The 13,523-nt window shown below is 52.0% G+C and overlaps 1 protein-coding gene across 4 annotated transcripts in view; it reads left to right on the top strand.

The window, feature by feature from the left end:
- Positions 1-13,523, top strand: part of RPTOR (regulatory associated protein of MTOR complex 1) — a 338,061-nt gene that overhangs the window by 71,324 nt on the left and 253,214 nt on the right. For all 4 annotated transcript variants that reach the window (XM_040640059.1, XM_040640061.1, XM_040640057.1 and 1 more), the window contains exon 3: positions 9,599-9,681. In XM_040640059.1, the coding sequence (XP_040495993.1) occupies positions 9,599-9,681 (83 nt within the window). The remainder of the gene's footprint in view (positions 1-9,598; positions 9,682-13,523) is intronic.

Below are 13,523 nucleotides of genomic sequence, written 5' to 3'. Positions count from 1 at the left end.
CCTCAAGAAATCAAGAGCCCCCCTCACACCTCACACAGTCTCTTTGATGGGTGTATATGGGACGATGTCAGTGAAAATAAAAGAGATTCCTTACTTCCTTCTTGCCATGAAAAAAATCCAGGAAATGAATAGATTTTTTTATACCGTGTTTTTAAAATTTCTCTGCACTTTAGGAATGTAATCTACTCTGTACTAATTTAAGTGGATTTGGTTTCAAAAGGGCATATACCTTTTTCCAAGTTAAAGATTTTGTATTTAGCCTTTATTTCAAAAGTGATTGGAGCTGGCCCTTCTGATGGTGATTTTAACAGTATGGAATAAGAGAAAGAAGAATCCTGGAGATTTGATTTGGCAAATTTGCAGTGGTATCTACCAGTGCATGTTTTAAATTTTATTTTGAAAAAACAAATTCCAAAGCTGCAAGCACAGAGCTAAGGATCTTTTTCCTGCTCTGTACGAGAGTAAGCTCCGGCCACGCTGCTCCACCTCCTGTCAGTTATCGCGATTCCTGCAGGCTTGATCCCAGCGTGGCCGTCACCGCGAGGGTGACTGTCACCGCACTGGGGGGCCCTCACCGCGAGGGGTGGCCGTGGGTGCATTCAGGCGCGCCACCTGTCCCAGGATGCTGTCTGTGGCACAGGGACCTGGCTCAGCATCGTGCGTTGCCCTGGCTTTAGTCCCATCCAAACCGGACCAGGTCCTCAGTCTTTCCTTGACCCCATGACCCTGACACCCAGAGGATCACAGGCTGCGTTTGGTAGAACGCCCCTCTGTTCCTTAGGATTAGCAGGAGTGTCCCAGAAGAGATCTGGCCTCCTCCCGTGGCGCGTGTGTCAGGTGGCAAATGGGTAGACTTATCCCGTTACTGGTTATGCAACTAACTTGCTTACCGCTTGATGAAGCAGGTGCTGCCGGAACTCCGCGCTCCGAACGCCCCCTTCCCCTCTAAGTAATGACGAGTTTTGGGAAGAGGTGCGTAGCTGTGCGAATATTCCTCATCAGACTTTGAATGTATTCGGTGTGAAATCACGGTTTCCTTTTTCATTCAGTGGGTTACAGTCCAGTGTCACCGCTGCTTGTCATGATGTTCCCGGTTAGCCAGCCAGCCCTGTTCCCACTGGCTTGTGTGGCCCTTGTCTCGTGTCGTTGTTCCCTGAGTAGTCCTTACTTCCAGCTTGTGCTTTCTGCCCCGTCCTGGCACGGACCACACCTCCCAGGAGCCCAGTTCCCGTCAGCAGCATCCAGATTTAGAAACTGGGATCTGGGTGCTGATGTTCTCATGGGAACCAGTGTCTCGTTGCTCCCTCTCTCCTTCATGCGTGCGTGTGCACACGTGTCTCTCTGTGTATACACGTTCACATCTGTATTTCTGTACTGTCGGTAAAGGTTAAGAACCGCTTCCTTTCCAGTCCAACAGGACTTTCCCATATTTGTAACTCCCTCCTTTGACAGCCTTGATATGGTTACTTGGTATCATTTATGCTGTGTGAGACAGCTTCTCATCCCTGCTGTCTGTATCTTCAGACTCCTGTATCCTGCCGTTTCCCCTGCAGGTGTGTGTCCTGCTCCCCGCCGGGTCCCCAGCCCCTCCACCGAGATGCCTCTTCCCTTCCCGTGGACAAGCTCCGAGCCCCTGATGGCACTGGGTGGCTCCCGGGAGCCACCCCTCAGCCGGGAGCGGCGGCCCGCCTCGCCCGGCCTCACCCGGTGGCTCTAGGCTTGCTCAGGAAGAGGTCTAGCATTTCAGCAAGTGCTGTAGGCATGATGATAGCGGCTGCTGGGACTGAGAGTTGGGGCCCAGTCGTGGAGATGGTGGGGTGGTTTTGCGGGAGGCCAGTGCTCCTGGGTGTTGGGAGCAGAGCAACTTGTAGCTTCCAGGGGACAGCTAGAACGGCCTAGGTGGTCGGAGAAGGGGGTTGGGGAGGTCACCAGCCCAGAACGAGCAGTGACCAGAGAAAGAGGAGCAGAGCCCACGCCCTGGGTGTGTGGGGACGAGTGGTGATGCGAGCTTTCAGGCGGTGAAAGCTGTGGAGCGGCTTGGCTGGCAGGACAAGGACACCCCGACCCGAGGTGGGTTGCTTCTGCCTTTTTCAGGATGTGAATGTCCGAGTGTGTCATGGCTGGGGAAGAAGTCGCAAGGAAGACCCCCTGCAGGGGCCGTGCAGCTGTGGCTGAAGGGCGCTCCTATTCAGAAGGCAGCCAGTGTCCACGTTGTGTCCCCTCTCTGGCTTTGCGCTCCGTCACCAGAAACCCGAAGGTTTTGCGTTCATAAGACCCTGGCTTTATTCCTCCCAGCCGTTCACGTCAGCAAGCTGCTTCATGGTTTGGGGCCTTAGTTTCCTCATCTGTGCAGTGGAGCAGCGATGGCACTTACCTCCTGGCTGGGGAGAGGGTTCACTGGGAGGGTGGACACGGCTCAGTGCAGAGACCCTGCGGCCGACCCCGGGCCCTTCCCCCTGCCTGACACCCCACCCGCTGCAGGGCTGAGTGGGAACCGCAGGTGCTCCCTGCGTCTGCTTCTCCTCTGCCCCGTGTCCTCTCTCAGGAGCGAGGGGAGCGGGGCCTGCGTCGTGCACCCGTCACAGCGCGTGCCAGTCTAGCGGGGCAGCTGCTCTGTCGGCTGGAGGTCTCTGGCGGATGTCTGAGAGGAGAGTGCTAGATGTTTCTCATCCCAAGTAGACATTACCTGTGTCAGGTGACAACCGAGTCTCCTGTGCTTTACCCAAGGCCTGTGAGTGTGGGGGTCTCTGTGCCAGGGGTGGGGTGGGTTGCACGTTGATGGCTTTTTGGCTGCAGACACACACATCAGAGCAGCAGAGACGGTCCGTGCTAGTTGAAACCGCTCTGACCTCAGGGATGAGGGGTGCAGGTGGCTTGACAAATGGGCAGACTCTTATTTTTCAGTCTATTTTTGTGTCCCTGGGTGGGCACTGCCAGCACACACAGGAGAGACTCCGAGAATGGATCTGTCCATGTTCGGGAAGTGGCCCTTTAGGTTTTCTGATGGTGACAGGAATCGTTGTTGCCCGAACAAGCAAGGAGAAGGTTCACCGTGCCGCTCACAAGTGCACAGCCTCACCCGCGGCCCCCATTGCACCCCTGGCGCAGGGAAGGCTCTGGTGCACGGGCGCTTGCAGCACGCTGGCTGTCAACACCCCTTTCCCCCGCCCCTGCCCCTCCACTCTGCCACGTAATAAGATGCTGTTTTATTTCATGGAAGTGACACTCAGCTCTTCTCAGACAAGCAGGGGAGAGGCTGTTTTGTTTTACGGCCCGGCATTAAATGCTACAGCGTAATGCTGAAAACACCGGTGCTGAAGAACCGCGAGTGCCCATACGTCTCGGAGAAGTAGCTGTGTCTGAGAGCCGCGGTAGATGGGCTGAGTGCTGAACGGGAGGAGGTCTGATTTAGCTGAGAGATTTTTTATGTGCTCATTAATGGTAGCCATGTATCATCAGAGGTGAGAAGGCTGGAGGTTTGCCAGGTGCTGGGAAATGCTGGAATCCTAAGGAAATGTTAGGGAGGCACCTAGCTGTGTTTTCCTCTTACTCCTCAGAGGAAAGCCTCCCCCCCCAACCCCCCCCCCCAACGTGGGCACTGCGGGACGCAGCGCAGATGAACTGCAGACAGAGTGACCGTCTTCGCACGTCCTGGAGTTGATGGAGCCCTGCCCCAGGCCTTGTCCCTCGATGGTTACAGCAAACTCGGGGTTGACCCATCAGTCAGGGTGGTCCACAGATGTCTGTGAGGGGGAAACTTCCGTGTAAGCACACAAGAAAGGAGCCTGTGACAGGAGCAGCCTCAAAAAATGCTGTGGGTGGACGACTCACAGCAGGCCGTGTGGAGAGAGGGGGCTTTGCAGGGGAGGTGAGAGCCAAGGCCCCGAGGAGGAGAAGGGACCCAGCTGTGGGGGCAGAGCCCTTGGAGCACAGGCCCGGCCCCCGGGTGTCGGGTGGCGGGGGCACCCCCTGCCGTGAGCCTAGTGCATCGCCGGGCCTGTGGTCCAGACTGTTTTCTCTGTCCGGTTGCACTGGCCTCTCCTAGTAGTATCTGTCTGTCCCCCGAAGGAGGCTTGTGTAAGCGCTCGGAGCCTCCCCTGCCCCTGTATGCAGAGTGCCTTGTGTGAGCGGCGGGGTCCCAGCCATCCCCTCAGCTCTGTGGAAGATTCTCCCAGCTCCGAGTGCGTAGTGGGAGACGACACAGGAACACCAGCTATTTTGTGGCTGTGCAGGGGAGGGGGAGGGCGAGGCTGAATGATTAGGACTGGGCTGCAGTGTAGACAAGGCTTCTGTCGGATGATGGCTCCTGTCCTGGGACCCACAGGCACTGGGAGGGCCGTGACCGGCCATGAGCCAGAGCCTCGCTGCCATGGGGGTACCACCAGGGGCTCCCCGCTCTGCCCTCGCCTCAGTGGGAAGAAGTGCCTTCCACTGTGTACGCCTCTAATGGTAAAATACGTGTGGGGATTGTGGCTGGTACAGTACAGAGCCATTACAAACCACTTCTGATTTCAAAGTGGCCCTTTGCCATGATTATTTTCTCAATCAAAATTAGCTGCTCAAGGTTACACAGCTAATTAGTGGCAGAGTCCTTGAATGCCATACAGAGAAATTTGTACTTGATCCAGTAGGCAGTACTCAGTCAGTAAGTCAATTAACAGATACCTATGAAATGTCCGCATTAATACAAGCTACAAAGAGGAACAGACGTTCTTTGAGCAGTGAGCTCTGCCCATTTTTTAATTTTTGTTTTTTTTTAAGTGTTTTATTTATTCATTTCAGAGACAGAGAGAGCACGAGCAGGGGGAGGGGCAGAGGCAGAGAGACAGACTCTGGAGGAGCAGGGAGGCCGACGCGGGGCTCCATCCAGGATCCTGGGAGCAGGACCTGAGCCAAAGTCAGACCGACTGAGCCACCAGGCACCCTTTGTTCTGAAGGGTAGCATACATACGGAAAGGTGTGCGGACCCCGGTGTGGAGTTTGACAGCTCTTCCCAGACTGACCCATTGTAGGTCAAGAAGCAGCCTCAGCAGCCCCCCAGTCCAGCCCCGTCTCTTGCCATCTCACAGCCCGCCCTGCCCCTGGCCTGCACCCCGACAGCATAAGTTAGTCTTGCTCATTTTCACGTTATGCAAGTGGTGGCATAATGCAGGCTTTTCCGGGGAGGAGTGACCTCACAGAATTGTTTTAAAAACATTCACCTGTGCTCGTCTTCAGGCTGGTGGAGAGGACACCAGGTCAGCAGAGCCCTTCTCAGAATCTTCCGGAACCTATCTAGGAGGAGGGAGAGTGTCCTCGGTGCTGGCACCAGGTGCTGTGGTAGTGACCAGCACAGTAGTAGTTGATGGTGGCTCACGGGCTCTTCTGAAGGAAGAGTGGAGAGAACGCGGAGGTCTTTCAGGTTGGCTGACTGCCAGTGCCATTGCCAGCCTCTGTGACCTTGACCGAGTCATCTGACCACTTGGGACTTGAGCTTCTCTCCTGTGCCGTGCGTGGGGTAGGCTGGCTGCAGTTCCCGTCAACATGAAGTTCTGTGCACCAGGAGATACAGGGGGCTTATGCTGAAAAGCTTGCAGGAAGATTGATGCAAAGCTAAAATTTTACACAAATGCCGTTTACTGTCTCCTCTTCCTTCCACCCACCTGCCCACCCACTTCATTCATTCGGTAGAAATGCATGAGGGCGTTAGAGGAGAAATGTCTAATTCAGAGGGCACTCGGGTCTCAGACCTGCGTTCCGGCCACCTGACCCTCATCAGATGGATCAGACTGTCAGCACCGCCCACCAGGAACTTGGCTTTGTTGATTTCACGGCTTAGCTCATTGTAGTGAGTGTGGTAGTAAATGTGCCGTTTCCCTTGTCCTGGTTTTCCCCTCTTCCTGCTCCCTCTCCTCTCTCCCTGCCCCACTCTTAGTCATACCCTTGGGAGGAAACCGTGCAGTTAATTGGCCACGGGGGTTCGCAGTGGATGGGATGTGACAGCCCCACTCGGTTGATCTCTGCCTGATGAGTGGCCAGTGGCTGCCCCTGATCCCCCGGTGGGAAGGCAGGGATTTTGATCCAGATCAGGGAAGGAAGATGGGTGCTGCTATCAGGCGGCCATGACTAGTGAGGGACTGCTGGACTGGCGGCAGAGTGCCCAGGGAGTCGTGGCAGGGGCCCTCCCGCTCTGGCAGATATTCCGCATGCTGTCTTTGGGGACATGGGAGAGGATGGTGTGGGGCTGGAGGGCCTGGGCTTTCCAAGGGGAGAAGTCCAAGGAGGAGGGCTGGCTCTGGTGCTCCCCCCCACTCAGGGACTGGTGGGACTCCCTCCCTCCCTGTGTTGTGGTTCTTCCGAGGGCACACCTAGGAGCTGCTGCCGATCAGTGTGGTTCCTGGACAGGCCTTTTATCTTTTTACAGAAGAAACCATTTCCATTCTCTTAAGCGTAGATTCTAGCCATAGGCACTGACCGCGTGGGGGCCGCACGCAGGTGTGGATAAACGCACACCAGCTCTTGCACTGGCTCTTCCAGGCTCGAGTACAAGGCATGGCTGCTAGAATGGTTTCTGTTTGTTGATGCGGTTTTCTGCTTCCCTTTGCTTTGTTTATGTTCTTCGGTGGCCCTGAATTTTTATTTTTCAGATTCTGATTTATTTGTATCTCTTGCCAGGCTTGTGATTTAGATTACAGCGGAGTTGATTGAGGTCATTATAATTCTTTTGAGACCTTAGCACTCGGTTCCTACCAGAATAGAGAGAGATGAAGATGAACATCTAATTTCTTTAGTTACGTACGGATTGAAACAAATTTACCATACTTCTTCCAGATAAGTTAATTACAGCCCAATTTTCATTAGGTTTCCCTCAGCCAGAGGTGCTCATTAGCTGACTGGGCTCTTCTGAAGTTAGTGAATTGGACTCTCCAGGGTAGGGCCTGGCATCTGTATCGTGAAAAGTCCTCCATGACTTTGGTGCACTGGTGATAAAGGTCCTTTCCAATTCTAAAACCCTGTTACTTAATTTTGTAATTCTTTTTTTTTTAAAAATCAAAGTAATATGTGCATATAGCTTGAAAATCCCACAGTACTAAAGAGCATAATAAGAGAAAGCTGTGTCTTTTCTCTGCCCTTCCCAGAGCGGGTATCTGATTGGTTCCTTTCTTGTCTGTGTATGTGAGTTTTCCCCCATAATTACACATTTGCCAGTTACTTTTGTTAACTTTTTTGTGAACTTATGAGTTCATTTTCTTACCTGTATTCCAGTACACCTGTCAAGTGCTATCAGTAGTTATTCCAGGGCTCAAATTATCTATTTGTTCTTAAAAAAACACCCCCCTAGCTCCTGTTGGGCTGGCTTCGTCTCTGGATATGGTTCACGGATGTCTTGTGGTTTCTCCGTCTCTTTCTTTTCCTGGGTCCTTCATTGTCTTCCTTTGTGCTTTATTTCTGAAGAACAGGAACACGGGACAGATTTTGTGAGTGTTTGCCTGTTTGAAAAGACCTCTATTTTAAAACCCTCAGACTTGAGTATCAGGTTGCTGTTATTTTCATGGACGATTTGAAGGCACTGCTCTATTCTATCCAGCTTTCAGGATTGTTGGGAAATCCAGAGACTCTCTCATTCCTGATCCTTTGTGAACTGATTTTTCTCTAAGGACTTTTCTTTTTTTTTTGTCTTTTGTTTTTAGCAATTTGATTATGATGTGTCTGGATATAGATTTTCTTGGGTTAATCCTGGTCGTGGTTCAGTGACCTTCTCGAATCTATAAGTTTACGTCTTTTGCCAAATTTGGGAAGTTGTCAAGCATTATATCTTCAACTGCTTTTGAGCTCTGCACCTACTTTTCTCATCGTGAGACTCCGATGACATGAACGTTATTGTCCCCTGGTCCCTTGAAGTTGTTTTCTTGGGAGCCATTCCACTTCTGCAGAGAGTGGTTGTACGTTGTCGCCACAATGGGATCGGCCCTGGGGTGTCTGGAGAGCAGGGGGAGAAGGGCGGAGATTAGCTGATATCCTTACCTGTGTGGAAGGCAGTATTTGAGAGGGATACTTTGGGGAAGTTGGGGCAGAATTAGTGTTAGCATGTCGAAAACAAGGGCCATGAAAACAGTTCCGGGAAGGTGTTTTGGCGCTCTGGCTCAGCACTGACACAGTCTTACGGATGGATGCTGCCTTTGGACACACATCCGTAAGACGCGTGATGAAGGGGGCTGCCGAGTGGCGGGTCCTGGTCGCAGGGAGGAAGGGCTTCTCTTGGTGGATGAGTCCTGAGCCGAACTAGCTGCTCTTCTCATGGCACATCTTTTTTGCCTGGAGGAGCAGCTGATGGGCCTTGGGCATTTGGCAGGCATTTTCTGGAAAATGAACAAAGCGAGCTGGCACTTTAAGGAAAACAGCTGGAAGTGTTTGTTGCCCGTGATGAAATTAGAGATATTGGAGAACAAGATCCAGAAGATCCACGTAGCTTAGTGAACCAGTATTTTACAGATGACCCGTGCTGATGACACAGAGTCATCCGCGGGGAGAGGATCTGTTCAAAGTGCGTGCTAGACCAGTGGGTTTTAATGCCCTGGAGTATGGGTTCATTGCTGTGGTTTCAGGCTCTACGTTCCAGACAGTCTTCAAGAAGCTACCACGTGTTGGGTTTGGGTGTGGCATCGAAGAAGATAGCATGACTGTCTCAGAAGGCAGTTTAAAGTGGCCTCTCCTTTCCAGTGATGTCTGTGTGTGAGGTGGGATTTTCCTCCTCTGTGTCGGCGGGAACCATGTTTTGTAATGGATGAATGTAGACACAGATGTGTTAAACCAGGTATTAAAGAAATTTGCAAAAAAAGTAGAACAGTACTAACTCATTAATTTTTTTGTCTAATTTTTCATAATAAGTATTTATGTTCAAATGTAATGGGTTTGTCATTACTTTTAAGTGAATGAATAAAGAAATATTTTTTAAATTTCTCATCTTGAGTTTGAATACAGCAAATACCAATAGATACAACCACTTAAAAGTTGTTCGGGGTTCTTCATATTTTTAAAGAGTGCAGAGATGTGTTGAGGCCAAGTAAGTTTGAGAAATTGCTGGTTAGAGTTACTTGCCCTAGAAGCCACTCCCGAAATGAGTGGGTAAGCCACAAACACACGGGAAGAGCCAGCACAGACAGAAGTTACTTAGGACGCGTCGCCTTGGTCCTTCCGTCTTCCTCCTGGTTCTTTGCACGACGGAAGCACTGTGCGGCCCTCACTGTGGCCTGCTTTGCACAGAGGCCCCTGCCAGGCCCGTGGCCCACCGCACACAGCCTGCAAGGAACACAGGAACGAAGCAGGACAAGTGCCGGGCGACCACGGGGCTGAGTGACAAGCACGGGCAGGAGAGGAAACTTCATGGGGCCAGCGAGTCTGACCAAACCACTTTTCTCTAGAAAGGTGAACAGGTGTGGCATTTTGTCCTGTTTGGGGGCATAGCAGTTCCCTACATCTGGTTAAACACGGAGAACCCCTAGTTGTGGGTCCAAGGTGACTCTGAAGTGAGTGATGGAAGAGGAAACTGTGAGGGACAGGCTCAGCAGTGGAGGAAATGAAAGGGTAACGAACTTTCTGCTTTTTATTGCTTCTTCAGATCCTCTGTCGATGGGGCCTCAGAAAGCTCTGGAAACCATCGGTGCGAATTTGCAGAAGCAATACGAGAACTGGCAGCCGAGGGTAAGTGCTCTTTATTTGCTTTTCTCTTTCTTTCTTACAGGGAAGCTTCAATTCCTTGGTTTCAAACAGCCTTTGAGTCCAAGCGGAGGTTTTTGTGGACCGTCAGCCCACGTCCCTCGGTGGCTGGACGCTCTTCCCTGCACCCTCCCTGCTGGCTCGGTGGACATGTCCTTTTTTGTGTGTGAAGGCGGCCAGGCTCTGGGCTGGACGGTCTCTTACTCATTTGGCCTGAGATTCCCCCCACAGTCTTTCGACACTGAAAGCATTTCTCATGTTACTCTTAAATCATGGTTTTTCTTTTGCACAGGAAATATATTTTCAGTAACTTTCCTGCAATCTCAACTAGTTAGAGCTATTTCTCCGTCTTCAGTTTTCAAACAGTTGAGAAGAAAGCACTCAGCGTTGAAAGGATGGCGCCCAGGACGCGCTTTGTCTTTGATGCAAAGCTCAGGTTCTTCTTAGGGGCCGGCCGCCGGTTGCGGTGCGTTTTGCTGCTTGTATCTTCTAGGTTCATGGTTAGAGAACAGTGGTGTGGACTGTGGTAACTGTGTCAGACTGTCTTTTAAGATCTTACGTTCTCTCGTGAACCACCCGAAGACCCATTCCCTTCAGCCTTGCTCCTTAGCCTGTTTGAAGATGTCATAATTGTAGTGGAAGATTAGAAATTTGGGGTGTTTATGGAGGTGCTTTTCCGTTCCGCATTGTGTGGTGGGCAGGCTCTGGAATTCTCTACAGGGTGCGACCTCACAGCAGGCGGGTGGCGGTGGCCTCGCGGCCCCTGAGAGCCTTTGTGGTCTTCGCCCTTCCTGTTGAGATTCTGCCTCGTGGGACCAAGTGGCTCAGGGCCCCCAGTGAGCCCTGCCTGCTTGGGATTTCACCTGTGGACTGTTTATCCTCCTGATCTGGAATTAGGGATTCTCGTACTTATTTATATTCTAAGAGAACAGCCAGAAATGAATCTGTTGGTGCCTGGAACTGTGCCCGCGGGTCATTTCTGCTGCTGCCCACAGTCGTGGGATGACTGAGTGGTGGGGACCATGTCCCTCCCCCGTGTCTTAGGGGCAGCAGAGTCTAACTTGTGGGTCAGTAACCGGACCCCATTCTTCAGAAGGCAGTTTCTTGGTGGTGATTTTGATCCATGCCTGAGGGCTTTGCTTTTTCCTCCGTGAGGTTTGTTACCTGTTGATGGTTATATAAACGCTCAGGAGCCTTTCTCGCGAGGGGACAGTGCCTTTGGGGCTAGGGTGAGGAACCGAGAGATATTTCCATGGTGTATCCCTTTAAAGACAGTTGAGGGGGCGCCTGGGTGGCACAGCGGTTAAGCGTCTGCCTTTGGCTCAGGGTGTGATCCCGGCGTTATGGGATCGAGCCCCACATCAGGCTCCTCCGCTGGGAGCCTGCTTCTTCCTCTCCCACTCCCCCCTGCTTGTGTTCCCTCTCTCGCTGGCTGTCTCTATCTCTGTCAAATAAATAAATAAAATCTTAAAAAAAAAAAAAAAGACAGTTGAGATGGCTACTGTTGTCAGTAGAAACTCGCTTCTTTGAGGACTTTGAAGGGGGCACTCCAGGATCTTAGCGACACCCCCCAGGTGCTTATGGGCGTGTGCGGTGCAGACTGACTTTCAGTCCGCATGTGACAACACACACATCTACGACAGGTAACATCTCAGAAGACTTGACATCACTGGCATCTGGAAGGTGGAGAACCAGCAACATTCAAATTTAAAAGAACGCCTTTCTGACTTACCTATGTCTGACCATCTCCTGGGTTTGACTTCATGCTTTGGCTTTTTGCTGGGTCCATTTATTTAAAAGAGGATGCAACCAGATAAATTCTGATTAACCGACTGTGTTCTTCACGGAGCAAGCTTTGCTGTTTTAATTACGTTCTTCCTTTGAAAGAAATACTACATGAGAAGATACGGTCTTTCAGAGTATGGGTTTAATATTTCAAGATATTGTATGCTTATTCCATTTGGTATGATTGGCAATTTTGGGGAGTGCTGAGAGTTGATTCACTGCTAGCTTTATTAGTTTAACTTGGTAGGCTCCAGCTGGTTCATGCTAGCTGGCAGTAAATGGAATCTTTGAAAGTAGGGTCTGTTATTATTTTTAATCTGAATTTCTGTCGGGGCAGATCTCTCCCATGGCATCTGGAAGAGGCATTACCATGTAAGGCAGGCAGCATTTACATACAGGGACATGATCACAGATCCAAAAATGACAGTAGAATCAGGATGGAGTTGCGAAGCCACCTTCTCGGGATGGCTGGAGGGTGGCCGCGCGAGGAGAGCGCTAGCACAGGAGGGGCAGTCGTCCAGGTGGACATCGTTAGTCCGAGACACGTGCTGGGAGTCCGTGGGATTTCAGGAACGGATCTGCAAGGCAATGTTTTGAAGGAGAGATGCAGTTCAAGAGGCTGGCGCGGTGTTTCTAGATTGTCGGGTGCTTAAGAAAAGGTGTGGGTGCACCGGTGTCGGTGGGGCCCCATTGGGGCTGGTTGGTAGGGAGGGATCGGGCTGTGCCAGCCGCATCCTAGAAAGGAGACGTTCACGCCGACGGAGTGGGCTCTTTCGCCTGCGTTCAGGAAGCGGAACCACAGCAACGAATACTTAGTATTTTCTGTTTTGAATGTCAAGACGGTTGCAGTCAGTTTTAAGTATGATAAAAAGGTTTAAAATTTTGCCGCTTCCTCCTGTTAGCGGGTGCGCCTGTTCAGAGTGGAGCCTAAGGTAAGGGAGTGCCGGGAGGGCTCGCCGGCGCGGTCGGGGCCGTGCCGTCTGCGCGGTGACACTGCGTGCTCCGGGGCGGGTGGCGTGCTGCTCCGCTCTCTGGAGGCTGCGGCGGGTGACAGGGGAGGGAGGGAGGCCGGCCTCACGCTGCCTCCCAGAGTTGGCACAAAACATGCTCAGGTGTTTGTGTGCAAGGAGGCCTGGCCCTCACTGTAAATCAGGGTCCTTGGGAACATCGCGGAGCTAAACACACACCACTTCACTGCGTTCTGCAGGCCCTCGAGTGCTCTGCGTGATAGAGGCTGATGTGTCATCTGCAATGAAACAACGGGAGTGTTACTAAATTTCTAGACCTTTGAGGGAGACACCCCTAGACCTGGTCTCCTTTTCTTCCATGTCCTGTATTGTGAGCCTCGGAAAGCTGGTGCAGCTGGAAACAAGGTCGCATTCATTCGTGTTGGCGTGCCTCTGCGTGGCTGTGGGTGGGACATGTGGGACCCTACTGCCCCAGTGCCACCCGGCGGGGGTGGGGGCAGAGAACCAGCCACGGGAAAACCTGCCCACCTCGTGCCTCAGAGAGTCGATGTCCTTCCTCTGCGTGGCTGTGGGTGGGACATGTGGGACCCTACTGCCCCAGTGCCACCCGGCGGGGGTGGGGGCAGAGAACCAGCCACGGGAAAACCTGCCCACCTCGTGCCTCAGAGTCGATGTCCTTCCTCTGCGTGGCTGTGGGTGGCCTCTTTTTCCCGAGTGCCACCCGGCGGGGGTGGGGGCAGAGAACCAGCCACGGGAAAACCTGCCCACCTCGTGCCTCAGAGTCGATGTCCTTCCTCGTGTTCTGTCCGCCTTGCTTTTCTAGCTTTAACTGTGCAGGATTAAACGTTTTGATAAAGGTGATTTGGGGTCAAGAAGGAATTTAGAGAAGCCATGATGGTACATTTTTTTCCTGAGGCTGCCAGACTGTCAGGCCCAGATTTCCTTTCCAGGCCGATTGAACCCTTGTGTAAATAATTTATCAGTTTGCCACCAGTGAGATATTTCTTTTGATTAAATTTAAGGCTCTGCCTTCCTGCCTCGTAGGTACATAAATCTGTGCGGTGCAGGAGATTG

This window comes from Ursus maritimus, unplaced genomic scaffold (genome assembly GCF_017311325.1).
Source record: "Ursus maritimus isolate PB19 unplaced genomic scaffold, ASM1731132v1 scaffold_24, whole genome shotgun sequence".
NCBI classification, from domain to species: domain Eukaryota; kingdom Metazoa; phylum Chordata; class Mammalia; order Carnivora; family Ursidae; genus Ursus; species Ursus maritimus.
The sequence above is the reverse complement of the archived record's forward strand: the minus strand, read 5'-3'. Positions and strand labels throughout refer to the sequence as shown.